The 14228-nt window shown below is 40.1% G+C and overlaps 1 protein-coding gene across 1 annotated transcript in view; it reads left to right on the forward strand.

The window, feature by feature from the left end:
- The window catches only part of LOC117496471 (cadherin-12-like), a 55793-nt gene extending 45529 nt beyond the window's left edge, over positions 1-10264 (forward strand). Inside the window, exons 8-11 of the mRNA XM_034148146.1 lie at positions 490-611; positions 3960-4077; positions 5809-6060; positions 9007-10264. Of these exons, the coding sequence (XP_034004037.1) occupies positions 490-611; positions 3960-4077; positions 5809-6060; positions 9007-9518 (1004 nt within the window). The 3' untranslated portion in view covers positions 9519-10264. The remainder of the gene's footprint in view (positions 1-489; positions 612-3959; positions 4078-5808; positions 6061-9006) is intronic.
- The last annotated feature ends 3964 nt before the right edge of the window (positions 10265-14228 follow it).

The following is a 14228-nucleotide window of genomic DNA, read 5'->3' on the forward strand; positions in this document are numbered from 1 at the left end:
TCTCAAGAGGGCTTTCACACTATAATTAATATGGGCTAAAACCCATAAAATAACCTAGGCAAAAGAAAAAGAATCTCTAAAGAGCCATACTCCATATTGTGCTTTATTTGTAGGCAGCACATGGGATGCATTTGCTGTGTATTTTTTATTTAATTCTCCTTTACATTTTTAATCAAAAGTGGCATAATACATCAGCGTCCAGAGGGAATGTATGCATCATCGTGTTCCAGACACATCTGAGGTTTTATAGCAGACACTTTTAACCAGAGCGGTTTAAAGTGGGCGAGCAGATAGGCGGTTTAAAATCTCAACTGGACTTTCTTTAACCACCCCTTTGCAACCGATAAACCTTTTATGCCTTGTCTCGTCCTGTGATGGCAGTACTTTCAATATCCACATGATGTCAGCACTGTGAAAAAATGAACCCCTATGTGTTTTATTGCTACAGTGTGCAAATCTGTCACATCTCTGTTGTGTTTTCTTCTGCAGATAGTCCGGTTCTGACCAGTCGAGTGGCCGTCACTGTCCACGTGTTGGACATCAATGAGTTCCCACCTGAACTGGCCAGCCCTTACGAGACGTTTGTCTGTGAAAACTCCAAAGCTGGACAGGTACTTTCACACGTCTTCTGCACACACTATGCTTTTGTGGTTTATAACACCGCAAATTGTCTAGTGTTAAAACATGTTGATTATTCTGTAGTTGACAACTGTTAATTGGTTTGTCCTCCAATAAAGTTGATGTGGCTGCAAGGTGGTGTTTACATATCTGAAGGTGTTACATTGAGGTGTGGATTATAATAAACACAGAGTAAAAACACTTACGCAGAAATAAACACTGATCATGAGGTTTTTGGGCGAAAACACCTATTGGTATTCTCAGCTAGAATGAATACACAGAATTAGTTCTTGCTTTGATACAGAACAGAAGTTGTATTCCTAGTGTTTTACTCAAGGTCACTTCAATTAAACCTCTTTATTTCAGGGGAATTTGCAGGCTCTTCAGCACAGTGTGATTGAGTAGTGGAGTTGGATTCAAAAGAGAGAAGCAATCAAAAAGCACAGCAGTGTTTTTCCTACCGGCAACTTGGAGTACATTTCAGATGATATATTTTGGATGCAGTGGATAATTTGCCTGTGCGCATTGCAAACCACCTGCGCCTGTAAATTAGCCCATTAACCGGCATCTATATGCAGTTAGCGTTCTGTGGGAACAGCTTCTTTGGCAGTCTGTCAAATTGCTGTAGACTCCTCATCACATTGAGGACGTTTTGCGACTCCTCAGGCCTGTTGCAATCAAAACAACGGCTGTGCCCCTGCATGTGAAGGCATCACTGTCCTCCCATCATGCATTTGGCTGCAGGTAGAGTCATGTTTGTCAGCCTTAAAAGTTTAGTCGAGACACCTAGAAAATGTGTTTGAAGCTGATTTAATGTTGAATTCTAAAGAAATCTAATCACAAAAATTACTTTTAAGAAATAGATATATAAAGAACTGTTAAAAACGGTTTACAAAGTGCTTTGACAGACAAAACAAAATTCCCCAAAAATGCACTATTTGAAGTAAAAAAGTAAGGTTAATGCAAGACAATATTTATAATAATTTAGCAAATATAGAAAGAGTAAAAGCTATAAAAAAAGACCATATAATGAACAAATAAAATCAAGGTCACCAAAATAAAAATCTTACTTAAAATAAAAAGCAGGAATGGAGACAACCACATCATCAAATTCAGATCAGCAATGCAACACGTCTGTATTCAAGATGCATCCTCTCCTCTACCTTACTCCCTTGCGTTAATCACCTCCTCCCCCTTCCTATTCCCCCTCTTTTCCCTCTCCTCTCTTGCCCTCCGGTGCACAATATACACTTAATGCAGCATTTTCACAGCATGATTCCAGCAGGTGTTGTGCGCAGCTGGTGAATGATGAAGAATTGCAGATCCTCTCGTGTAAAATCCATCACACGTCTCCCCAGAAGATGATCTGCCTTCACGCTGCTGAAAAAACATACAAACTGCTTGTTTAGGGCTGCCTCACACAGTGCCACTACCCTACCCTGGAATATAATGTGTAACCACGACAGAGAGAAGCTGTGTTCATGCCAGTGTGTGGAAAGAGCAGGAAGAGTGACCTCAAACTGAGATTTTGCAAATATAAATAAAAAGGGCAGGGCAGAAATACAGCTAAATGTTTCCCTATTTTAAAATGTATTACACTCAGAGTCAACTGGTCAAGTGTGAAATGAGAAAAAGCAAGCACAAAGGAAACATAAAAACAAGAATATATACCTCCACGTATTAGAGTTACTTAGGACAGCCAGTGCTATTACAGTGCGCATTGCTCACTCTTTAATGCATCTCCTCTCACAGGCTTTTTATAATGCCACATTGAAATGCTAACCCGCTGAATCAGTTTGATATGCTGGAATAATTACATTTACATTTACAGCATTTAGCTGGCACTTTTATCTCGCTTACTTTACAACGCAGCGGAGTGCAAAAGCAGAGTAGCCTTAGAGCCATTTAACATATATAATAGCAGTTAGTGCGGTCACAGTTCCACTTATGATCCCAAGGTGGTAGCACTTTGAGAGCAAGAAAATAATGGATTATGTAATTAGAAAAGAAAAGAAAAAAACATATGGCTTTTATAGGTTTACACCAAATAGAGATGATAAAGTTGAATTCTCCCAATGATAGAATATTAAATTGCAGATTCTTCTTCTCTGGAGCTTGTGATAGACAGTATTCTACCCATATATATTGAATTGATCAGTTGGGCAATCAACAGATTATTAAATATTGGATGTTTAAATTTAAGAAAACAGTTGCAAGCTTCTAAAATTGTAAAATGTGCTGCTTTTGTCTAGTCCTGATAATTAATTAACTAATACAAATTGATTAATTCATTTGGGTTTTTGGACATTTTTGGTCAGTAAAGGTATATCTAAAAATTGAAGGAGAGGTGTGACATGCAGCACAGGAAATGAACCATCCATTCTGCAGCGTTTTGGTATGTGCAAGACAGAAAAAAAAAAGAATTGACAGTTTTAAAGCAAGAGAAGTAATTGATAGTTTAGATTTATTCATCACCGAGCTAATTTGGTGGCTGCAAAATCAACAGTGTGAAGTGTACAGCTGCTGTGGGGAGAACAACAGAGGCTCATCACACCTGGTGTCAGGTTATCAAACAAAGGAGCAAAGAGAGTGAGAGCACTGTGGTCGGGGGTGACCTGGGGCTCGTGCAGGGGAATTCCTGGGATGAGGTTTCAGGTCTTCAGCAGGTGAAGCCCGGAGAGCGGGGGGGCTTTCAGGTCAGTGGGTTTCAGACAAAGCCCTGAGACGTTTGGGGAACAGAAGGAAGTTGAAAGCCGTCAGCAGTCTGCTACAGAGGCGGCTGAGTCAGCAGTCTGTGAGCAGCGGGGTGGAAAAGTTAGGAGTTGTTTGTTGTTTCAGTTATTGCTTTAACTCATTTTCACATAAAACATTCAGTTTGTTGTGCTGTAGTTGTTATGAAAGGTGTTGAATTGATCGAATTGTTTGGACGGCCCCGTGTAATATAAGTACAATATGAAACAACTGCCTTCTGTCCATGACCCTTGAACAAGCTCCACCAGTCCGGAATTAACTTAATCCATCACAATGTGTTGAGGTGATCGAGACGTTTTAACAAGTCATCAATCAAATACTCAGTGCCTGTATCTAAAACTACAGGGAGAACAATGTACCGCTTTGTTTCAGCGCTGACAGGAAGTCAGTTCAGGACAGTCTGACACTTCTCTTCAGTGTTGAATAATTGTACACATTTTTCCTAGAAGAATTCAACCTGTATAAGTTTGAGTTTCTATTGAAAAGACCTCTGACATCCAGTGCTCAAACAAAACATCAAACTTCTCCAACGAGTGTACCACATACAGGCAGGACCTTAAACTATTTACCATCATTTTCATGTTTCACAGGTGATTCAGACGTTCAGTGCACAAGACCAGGATCTACGAGCTGCTGGACAACAGTTCTCCTTCAAATCGTCAAAAGAAGACATGAAGAACAAGAACTTTACCATCCGGGACTTTGGAAGTAAGTGTTGTTGTATTTTGTCACCTCAGTTTGGTGACACTTAGTCACACTTATTATACAAATGTTTGCAGCTTAAGCTTTTTTCCCTTTCCTGTGTATAAAAATAAAGCACTTTTTGAAAATTAAAGCATTTAACTGTCACAGTAGAGACACAAAATACAATTATGACTGAAAATGAGCATAATAGGCCCCCTTTAACTATAAAACCGCGTTACGCTCTGTATTGAACAATTAAAAAGGCTGACGTATGAATGATGAAGAAATGGTGCATGCAATCATTAATGGTTTCCTAAAAAGGAAACATAGTTATTAGATTACTTTTACTGAAAGAAAAAACTGAATACTTCAAACAGCCCAGATAGTGGCCTTGATAAGGATTTAAGTATCACCACTGCAGTGTATAAATGATAACAATTGTCTTTGGCAGCAAAAAAATCCAATTTATACCAATATTGATCTAAATTGCTACCCTCAGGTCCCTACATGCAGTCATTTAGTTTGGAGTGAGGACAATCAACCTGTCAAGATCAATAATTTGCCATCTGAAAAGGTTGTTTGGTCTAAGCTCATATGAGTGGCATGTCTCAAAGCTAAAAATAACTTCACAACGTGACTGCATAAGGGCATACATGACACTCATATATATGTGAGGCATACATGACAGCCTGCATTGGCGGAGCCCTTTGAAGTCTAACTAGAAAGACAGGTAATGAAAAGTGGGTCATGGCAGGATGAGGCCAAGGAATCGAATGCATTCACCATCCTTTTGACAAGCCCAGTTCTGAACCTCTGATCCAGTTTTACCTTTTTGGACACACTCCTGCAGTTTCTTGAGTGCCAGAGGCCGTGTGAGCACCCTCCCAAATACAGAGAGGGATGTGATCGGCAGGGACAGGAAGCACAAAACACTGCGGGCCTCGCGACAGGTGCTGCAAACACAGAGAGGGAGAGAGAGAGCCCCGACAAAACCACAGTTCTGCACGACATGCAAGGTGTGCTAAAACGCCTGACCTCCTGTCAAGAAAAAGTGCCAGGCTCCGTCAGAGGAACAAACCCGGCTTGACAGGGGTCAGAAAGTCCCTCTGCAGTAGAACAACCTGAGACATTCCCTCTCCCTGGTTTACATTGTCAGCCTCCATTTCACTCTTCATCCTCCCACCTCTCCAAGTTTGTGTGTTTTGATTATTTTCTTGATCTTTTATCTCACATTGCTGATCTGCTGTTTCTCTAGAGTGACGCCGCCTGCACACAGAGATAAGAAATAACATCCCATCTCAGTAGCTTTCACTGTGCAGGTAGACGCTGCTCAGTGTTTCAGGGAATGATGTACGGGGTGTGGTTGGACTCAGCTTTTAAAGAAAGCGGTGTAAAATGGGCGAGAGCTTTGATAACACAACTCTTTGATACGTCGCCGTTTCTCATCACATTCAGGGAGGCACATTTGGACAGTATTTGATATCAAACATGAAAAATTATCAGACATTGAAAAGTGTTATCTTGCTCATTCATGGCCTCCAGACTTGCTTGGAGGATTGTGTGATTGATGTGAGGGTATAAAGGGTGAAATATTTTCTTTTGCTTTGGTCAGAGCACTTTATAAACTGTATAGATCAAGGAAGAAAGTACTTCTTCAGGCCTCTCCATGCAGATTTAGGAGTTTCTTTTCATCTAAGACCTTTCAGAAAATCTGTTTTTGAAGATTTCTTTCATGATTTCTTTCCTTTCTTCTAGACAACACAGCTGGAATTGTGACTAAGCGGGGTGGCTTCAGACGGCGTTTGCAGGAGATCTACCTCCTTCCTGTGGTGATTGACGATAATGGCTACCCTCCTAAGAGCAGCACCGGCACTCTGACCATCCGTGTGTGTGGCTGCGAGTCCGATGGCTCACTGCTAACGTGCAGCGCCGAGGCCATCTTTCTCCCCGTGGGCCTCAGCACAGGAGCGCTGATCGCTATCCTCCTATGTATCATCATCCTGTTAGGTGAGGCCTGCCGTGTTCTGGCTTGTAAACATGCTCCATTGTAGCCCTGCATCATTGATAATATTAAAGGAACCAGGGAATTGTTATATGTATTGCCTAGTGTTACACTCAGAACAAGGTAACCGCACACTGGGTATAAAACATTCAATTATATGTTTATTTTCATGGTTGGTGAGAGTATGACATTTGTTTGAACTTTTGCTTGTAATTTATGCCTTACCTGTCAGCTATTACCTTTTCAAAAATGCCATTTCCTTATCAAATTAGCAAATCTGAGTCTTTACGCTTTGACAGGTTAAGTAAACATTTTGACCTTTAAAATCAATTTGAGTGCCGTTTTAAGATATTGATTGGCTCTAATGTGAAATGTAAAGTAAATTGTATGACACAGCTTAACATGGCACGATAATATTTTTAAGGCAACCTTACCCTGGGTAAAAAGGGTATAAATCTATTTTATTTTGCAGAAATGTTATTACAATTCATCTCAGTAAGCTGTGTGCTTTTCTGACATTAATGTGTTCTGCTCTGCAGCAAATCTGCAGTGTCTTCAGCAAACAGACTTTTATTTTGATTGACATATTAGGTATGAGTTTTATCTTCCCAATTTTGAGATGTTGATTGATGTTTGATGTCAAATTAAAAAATCTTATTGTAGGAGATTGAGCTCAACACCTGGACTATAATCCTAGTGCAGGATTATTTTTAATTCTTTACAATTTCTTTATCCAAACATGCCGAGTTGACCCTCAGACTTGTTCTGGCGCCTCTCCAGGAGTGTCCACAGTTAATTATAGAACGCATATGAATTTAGTCATTCAATGAGCAATAAAGATTGTAGGGAGGAGCTCTTGGCTCTATAAACTAAATCCAATCTCGCTGCCCTGTGGCCGCTCCTCAAGCTTCAGCTTTCACATTCCCCACAAGGTCATGGTTGTAAAACTCCTCCTTAATTCCCTACTATTAATGTCCTCATCTACATAACAGGGAGGAAGTAAATGTAGGTTTATGGGATCATTCTCTGAATTATCAATATGGGATGGTTGGTTATTAAGGAAGTTCCTAGTTTACAATGGAAGTCAAGGGTAGCCATGACCTTTAAATTGAGCTGTATTTACTTTTCTTTATCTCCGTGTGGCATAACAATTTCAGTTTTTTTAAATATGTGAGCAAAATGTCACTACTATAAATGTCAAATATTTTTAGTGGAGTAAAAAGTACAACATGTCCCTATCAGCTGAAGTGGACCAGAATTAGTAAGTAGAAGAACATATATTCAAGTCCAATACTTGAGTAAATGTACTTAATTTCTTTCCATCGCTGCATAAAAAGCATGTGGTGGAGTAGCTGTGTGCTGCAGAGCTGTTGGTGTGTTCCCTTCATCTGAGGGGAACGTCTTCAAAGCTCCAAGTCAACTCGCCCCCGAGGCTGAGGCCGACGCCAAACTGTCATGCTGTCCCTGGGAAGGAAAGTGGCGGAGAAAATCAGAACTCACACTGAGAACATTTTCATAGAGCCACTTAGTTCCTGTGCAGGATTTGTCAGGATGACCCAGTTGTCCTGTGAGGAGGAATGATGAGGTAAATTAAAGAGACCAGCACACAGGCTTTCGTCTGCATTGCTGTTTCTTTCAAACTGATGTGCATTGGCTGCACCCAGTGACAGGCTGTGTTCAACCAGTGGGTCCTTCTATACTGTAGCAGGCGGTTGTCGGAGTCTACATAGGTGCCACTGGGGGGCGCTGGCACACTATATACAGGCAGATCAAAATCACATGGGAGTGAAGGGAGGCAGAGAGAAAGTGATATACAGCCAGGATGAAAGGAAGAGACCTACTTAAGTCTATCTTTCAGTCTGAATGTGTTTATCGCTTTGAATAATTCCATCTATCCTGCCATTGCTCTTCTGCCTGGATGCAACTCTATATTGAAAGGAAAAGAAAAACACATATTTGACTGCAGATTTCTCAGAGGAGACCAGGAGAGAGGCATCGAGGGAGACAGATTGCATTGACAGAAGGGAGAGAAGGGAATGTATTGTGACATTATGTGTTGAGAATCACACTGCTGCACTTCAGTGTTGAAAATGTGCAGATCCTCAAGCTACATATGAAGGCTTGTGAGCAAAACTGTGTGCTTTGGCTCTATCCAACAGTGCTCACAGTTGTTGTGCTACCTATAAGTGTGTAATGAGCACACATTATTTGCTTTGAGCAACAAAAGCAATTCAATTCCCAGAAGGTGTTGATGTGCGGGTCAAACTGTGAAAATAGTGCAATGGGATTTAATTGACTACCTCTTTGTAAAGTAGGATTTCACTTTATAAATGAAACCCTGCTGAAACATGGGCTGCATGTAAAGCACACAAAGCAAAATACAGATGGCAGCATCTTTGTGTGCCTTGGAGTCAACAATAGCATTCTGCATAAAAATGCAAACATGCTGATTTTATGTTCACCATCTTGGTTTAGCTTGTAAGCATGCTAATTATTGCTAATTAACACTTAACACAAAGTACAGCTGAGGCTGATGTGATTTTTATAGCCTTCCAGAGATTGGGAAATAAGCCAAAGTTTTTGTGAAATTAACATTAAAACCTGCTGGTTGTGGGATCACCAAAGTCATCGGAATTCATGCTTTGGGGCACATGAATATGTAAGAAATCTGATGGCAATACATCTAAAAGTGTGTTGTTTACTGTAAACTAAAAGTGCTCATGACAAGATGGCGCCTTGTTCACAAAAGTAATCATGGTTCATCCTCTGGGGACCTAAAATATCTGTGCAAAATGTTCATGGCAATCCATTCCAAAGTGGTTAATATATTTGAGTCCTGAACCAACATCAACCAAAACCTTAACATAACCCCACCTTTTCCCTTGTGCTTAGTAGATTAGTTGTGCGAACAAGTCTAAATATAATTTTTCTCAATTTTTTCTTTCCCCCAGTAATCGTGGTCCTCTACGTTGGCTTGAGACGGCAGAAGAAGAAAGAAACCCTCATGTCATCCAAAGAGGACATCCGGGATAATGTGATCCACTATGACGATGAAGGAGGTGGAGAAGAGGACACGCACGCCTTTGACATGGGGACGCTTCGCAATCCCAAGGTTGTCAAAGAGAACCTGTTCCGCAGGGACGTCAAACCTGAGATGAAGAGAGGTCCGAGGGCACCTGTCTCTCAGGACAGCGCTGACATCCGGGATTTCATTAACCAGCGTCTGAAGGAACACGATGTGGACAACTCGGCGCCGCCCTACGACTCCCTGGCCACGTACGCTTACGAGGGCGATGGCTCCGTGGCTGAGTCGCTCAGCTCCATCGAGTCCATCGTCATAGACCCTGAGGAGGACTATGATTACCTCAATGAGTGGGGGCCCCGCTTTAAGACACTAGCAGGGATATTCGGGGAGCAGTCAGAGACTCAGTCGAACTCAACCACCACGGAGAACACACATTGATGTTATTCACAGACTCGAAAAGGAAATATGTAACAAAGTTTGGTTTACGACACACAATAGTTTACCATTGTTTTCCTCACATTTTATGTTTCCATCTTATTCCAGCTCTCTGTTTTCTTTTTGATTTGGTACTTTACCATGCTCAGTCCCACAATTGTAAAAAAATAAATGATGGAACATACGGTAACATGATTAGATGAGCCAAGCAGCCATTCAATTATCTTTCAATTGAATGTTCCTGTCTTACATTTTGTTTCCTATTTGGGGAATACGCATACACACGGAAATGTTTTCATTTCCTAGGACATCCTTAAAAAGTGCCTCAATATAATTGTTCTTTCACTTGCTATCTCATGCCACACATCCAGTGTTGTTCTTTATATCCCCATGGCTGATTCTGTCACCTTTTGCTCTGTCTACCGAGAGCAATGCAAAATCTGTGAGGACATAAATTGGCCCGAAGAAGGCCAAAGATGTTTTGAATGTTATTTATTGTTCTATTTATTTATTGGCTGATTGAGTTTGATTATTTTTGTTGTGTATTTATCTATTTATCTCAGTCATCAATCTGTATTTTTTTATTTTTGGAGGAATTTTGTAATTAAAAAAAAGGCCCACATGAAAATGTATGTTTCTGTTAGGTGGGTGATGTGAATAGACTTGTACTAGAGTTGTAAAAACATTTATTAGGGCTAAATAATGCAGTTCAGTCATGTAATAAACACAGTTTTTCTTAAATAAACCACACTTGGACAAACTTCCTTTAAGTGTGTTTGGCTTGCATTATGTATGGTCTATTAATATGTTTACTGGGTTAAAACAATACGGCACTGTTCATGATGAGGGTCTCTGCGACTAATGTGAAAGGGCCATAGCACTTTACAGCAGATAAGTACATTAAGTGGAATGTAATATTATTTCTGGAAATGATGACCGCATTTATGGGCAGCAAAGTATCTCAGTGCCTGCAGTTCATTCTCCTTTAAATTGCAATGCATGTAAATAAATTGTAAATGTTTAATGCAAACTTGGACCGGAATCCCTCCAAACTAGAAATGGAGAAATTACTTTTCAGTGAATTGGTTTACTTCAGACCAATCAACAAATAAATGCTTTTAAAAGTGAGTCCAGCTGGAATTGACTAAACATTTATATGCTTAGAAAAGGCAATCAAGTTGCAAGAATAACGTCAGTCACAGCGGGGCTTCAGTCAAATTTCAAAAAAGCTTTACTTCTCCAGCCGTTGAACGAAGTGGCTCAGACTATTTCTCGCCATGGTCTGGTGACGACGTAATGAAAGGTCTGGATGAAAGCCAAAGCAGTCAGTGATATATAATGCAGAGCCCCTGCCAATGGAGGTGAAATGATTCTCCTTTTGGTCTCTCTCTATCACATCCAGTAGGTATTCCCCAAATCTGAGCTTCATTAATTGCAAGTGCTTGAATTGACATGAAGTCCTCTATAACCCTTGCAGGCAGCGTGAATTGCAACAATAGGGATGTGACTCAACTTCTACGCCCATGGCCATACTACCCTCACGAGTTATGGTTGTTAGTTACTTAAACCAACAATGAATTCACATTCCAAAAGAGAAAACAGTGTGTTGGATGATTAGAGAGATCCATAAGATATTTATGTTAAGCTCTGAACGAGCAACTGGGTTGAACACACAATTTAAACATTGAAAAAGGAGACAAGAGTCGAGTGAATTCAAGGCTTTATTGCGAGGCAGAGGACTGGGAGTTGTGGCCGTGTTCGGGGGAAGGCGCAGACGGGGAAATCCAGTGAATGGAGCAGAGGGGATCCAGGAAGCCGGGGCCAGGGATTTAAACTTGAAGCGGGAGCCAAAGGGAAAATCTAATGACCAGAAAAAAACAAGTGAGAAGGCCAGGATGAGGGGAATGGAGACACACTTGGAAAAACTCAATCAAGACCCAGGTTTTTATTCAGGTGCAGGTGAGTGGTGGCAAACCGTGAGATGAGCAGCAGCTGAAGAGGTGTAGAGGCGGGAATCCAAAAGCAGGTCAGCCACGCCCAGCCAGGGAGTTTTAGGTGTGAGGATTTTGAGTTCTTCAATTTCAAAGCATTACACGCCTATAATAGCTTTGGAGTTTTCGCCATGATACCGACTTATGCTGTAAAATATCTCAACATCTATAATATTAATTGGGAACATATTTGGTAGACATTTTAATTATGCCCAGACAATAAATCCAAATGACTTTGGGTTACCATGAGGTTGGCATTTGTGGTTTTGAGTCTCCTCTCCTTGAAATTACTTGAGTGATTCCCTTACTTTTAATTATACATCTTTTCAATACTTTCTGACCAAATGTGTTAAAAAATATTGCCATACCAGCCATACTTTTATATTTGATTAGACATATAAGCATGTTATCATGCTGAACATGAACATAGTAAACAATTATACCTGCTTGTGATATACTATGAGCACATTAGCATTACCAAAGCTAGCTCAAATCACCAATGTTTACTTTATCAAAAAGCAGCTATAGCTGGGCAGTAGACTTTTACTGTTTTACTAACTGTTGTACAGACAAAGAAAAGCCATTACAAGGCAACAGCACTCGGGACTTCATTAATGTTGTCCTATTTGTCAATAAAAATAACGGGAAATCAATTAATTGAAATAATTTGGTGACATCTGTTTGGTGATCTTTAAATCAGCTGCTGTTCCGACACTATGACTCATCATGTCAAGTAGTAATAGGCAGCGAAGACGGAGCAAAGAGAGACATCAGCACTAAGGGGGGGCTGGGGTGCTGGGTGTGGGACGAGGCTGCCATCCAATGCATAAACATGAGAGAACTGGCACAATCTACACAAAAGCTCATGGGAGAGCTACTATTACCAGAAGCCAAAGCCAAAAGAAGTGATGGCATTGATACTGTTTGTGTTGGACAGCATTCAACCCTCTGTGCCCTAGTGAACAACACTGTCCAGTCTAATTGTTTCGTTTTCTCTCCAGCTTTCTACTGCCAATACTCTACCATGGGTGTGATTGACTACATAAAATCAAAATGTCCTCTTTCTTATGAGTCATTTATCAATAATTGCACACAAACAGCACAACTGTATTTGCCATAACAAAGATGTGGCAAACATTTCATTTTGCAACATCACAATCACAAGGCTTTCAAATGATGGCTGCATTGTTTGATTGTGAACCAAAGTGTTTACACAATTTGATTTCTGACTCACACAAGTCTGTGCAAGCGTAGCTGTCAGGATTCAACAAAGACAAGTTGTCACAGCATCTTTTGAATTAACCATTCCATTGTTGTAGACAGAGAACAGTTTGCTTAGACTGTTAGAAATGAATAAAAAACCATGATGCTTAAATGTATCATGAACCCCTGTTCTGCACACTTCTATTGTTCCTTAATGTAGTTCTGATGCATATGGTTGCTTTAATTAATACCACTCACTTTGTATTCATATTCTGCTTCTAAGGAGAGTGTTTTATGCATATGGAAATAAAGCTGTCACCACTGCTGCTGAGTGCTCTCTAAGCTGACAGCTTTGCTTTACAGGAATGTGCTGATCTTGGTGTGCATATATTTGTGGCCACTAACCTTTGTTAACCCTCTTAATTATGCGGCATCAGCGGTAACTAACCTTGAGGCTGTAGCATGTAAGTAAACACAGCAGTCATTATCGCACCTTAGGAACACGTTTATTGAGTGTCAAGCAATAATTAAGACTCAAATTGATGGAGAGACAAAAACTAGCACTTGCATGGGCAATTTACACACGTTACGGGTTTATTACGTGCAGCTAGATGGTGTAAATCTAAAGCAATTTAAAAGTAAGTAATGAGATCTTATGCTCAGTTTATTTTTATCAAGAAGTATTGATATAGTACAGAGTTGGTTTATAGTGTTGATTCATGTCAGTTGGTATTTACGTGTACTGCATTGTCTTGGTGTCAAACCCAGTTTAAGTGTGAAGGGGTTATATCTGAATGTGCACCACCACAATACAGTCTAGGTACATGTTCTGCTCATCTACTGGAAAATCACTCAGGAAGTCAGAGCTACCGAACACAGCCCTATCTGAGCTGTTACACTGGAGAGAGAGTTGAAAAGAACAAGGTGAAACAGGCAGGCAGTGAATCAAAGCATTGTATTTTTTTCCTTTGAAGGTATTACAGAAACATTAAGCTGCCAAGTAACATCTTAAACCCGTCCGCACATTTCTGAAGCATGTAAGAACAATTCTAAAATCCTTCGTTTTTATTTTTCAACTTTTAACATCACTTTGATATATAAAATAAGATCACTGTATTTTTGTACTTCGAGAATGGCAGAACTGGAACAATAAAAACACCCATTTTCAAACTTTAGACCAACACTGAGCACTTGAACACTGGACGTATTCATTTGAAATAATGTATTAAAAAAAATATCCATTAGCTAGCTCATGCAATTTCAGTAAGAAGTATAGCTCAACATTTCCTTAAAATTAATTTGTTAGCCTCAGGAGCACATTATACAAAGTATGGCTGTTAGTGTTATACTTAACAAATACAAAATAAACATTTACTGAGACAAAGATGAGCCATAGGGGACAATAAAGAAGATAAGGCAAGTGTGTTTGTTTGGGACCTTTGAAATAAAGAGGCAAAACAAAGCACTTTAAATCAGGAAAAAGGGAAATGCTAATTTGAACACTGACTGTGAACGTTGA

This window comes from Trematomus bernacchii, unplaced genomic scaffold, assembly GCF_902827165.1.
Source record: "Trematomus bernacchii unplaced genomic scaffold, fTreBer1.1, whole genome shotgun sequence".
Taxonomy (NCBI): Eukaryota; Metazoa; Chordata; class Actinopteri; order Perciformes; family Nototheniidae; genus Trematomus; species Trematomus bernacchii.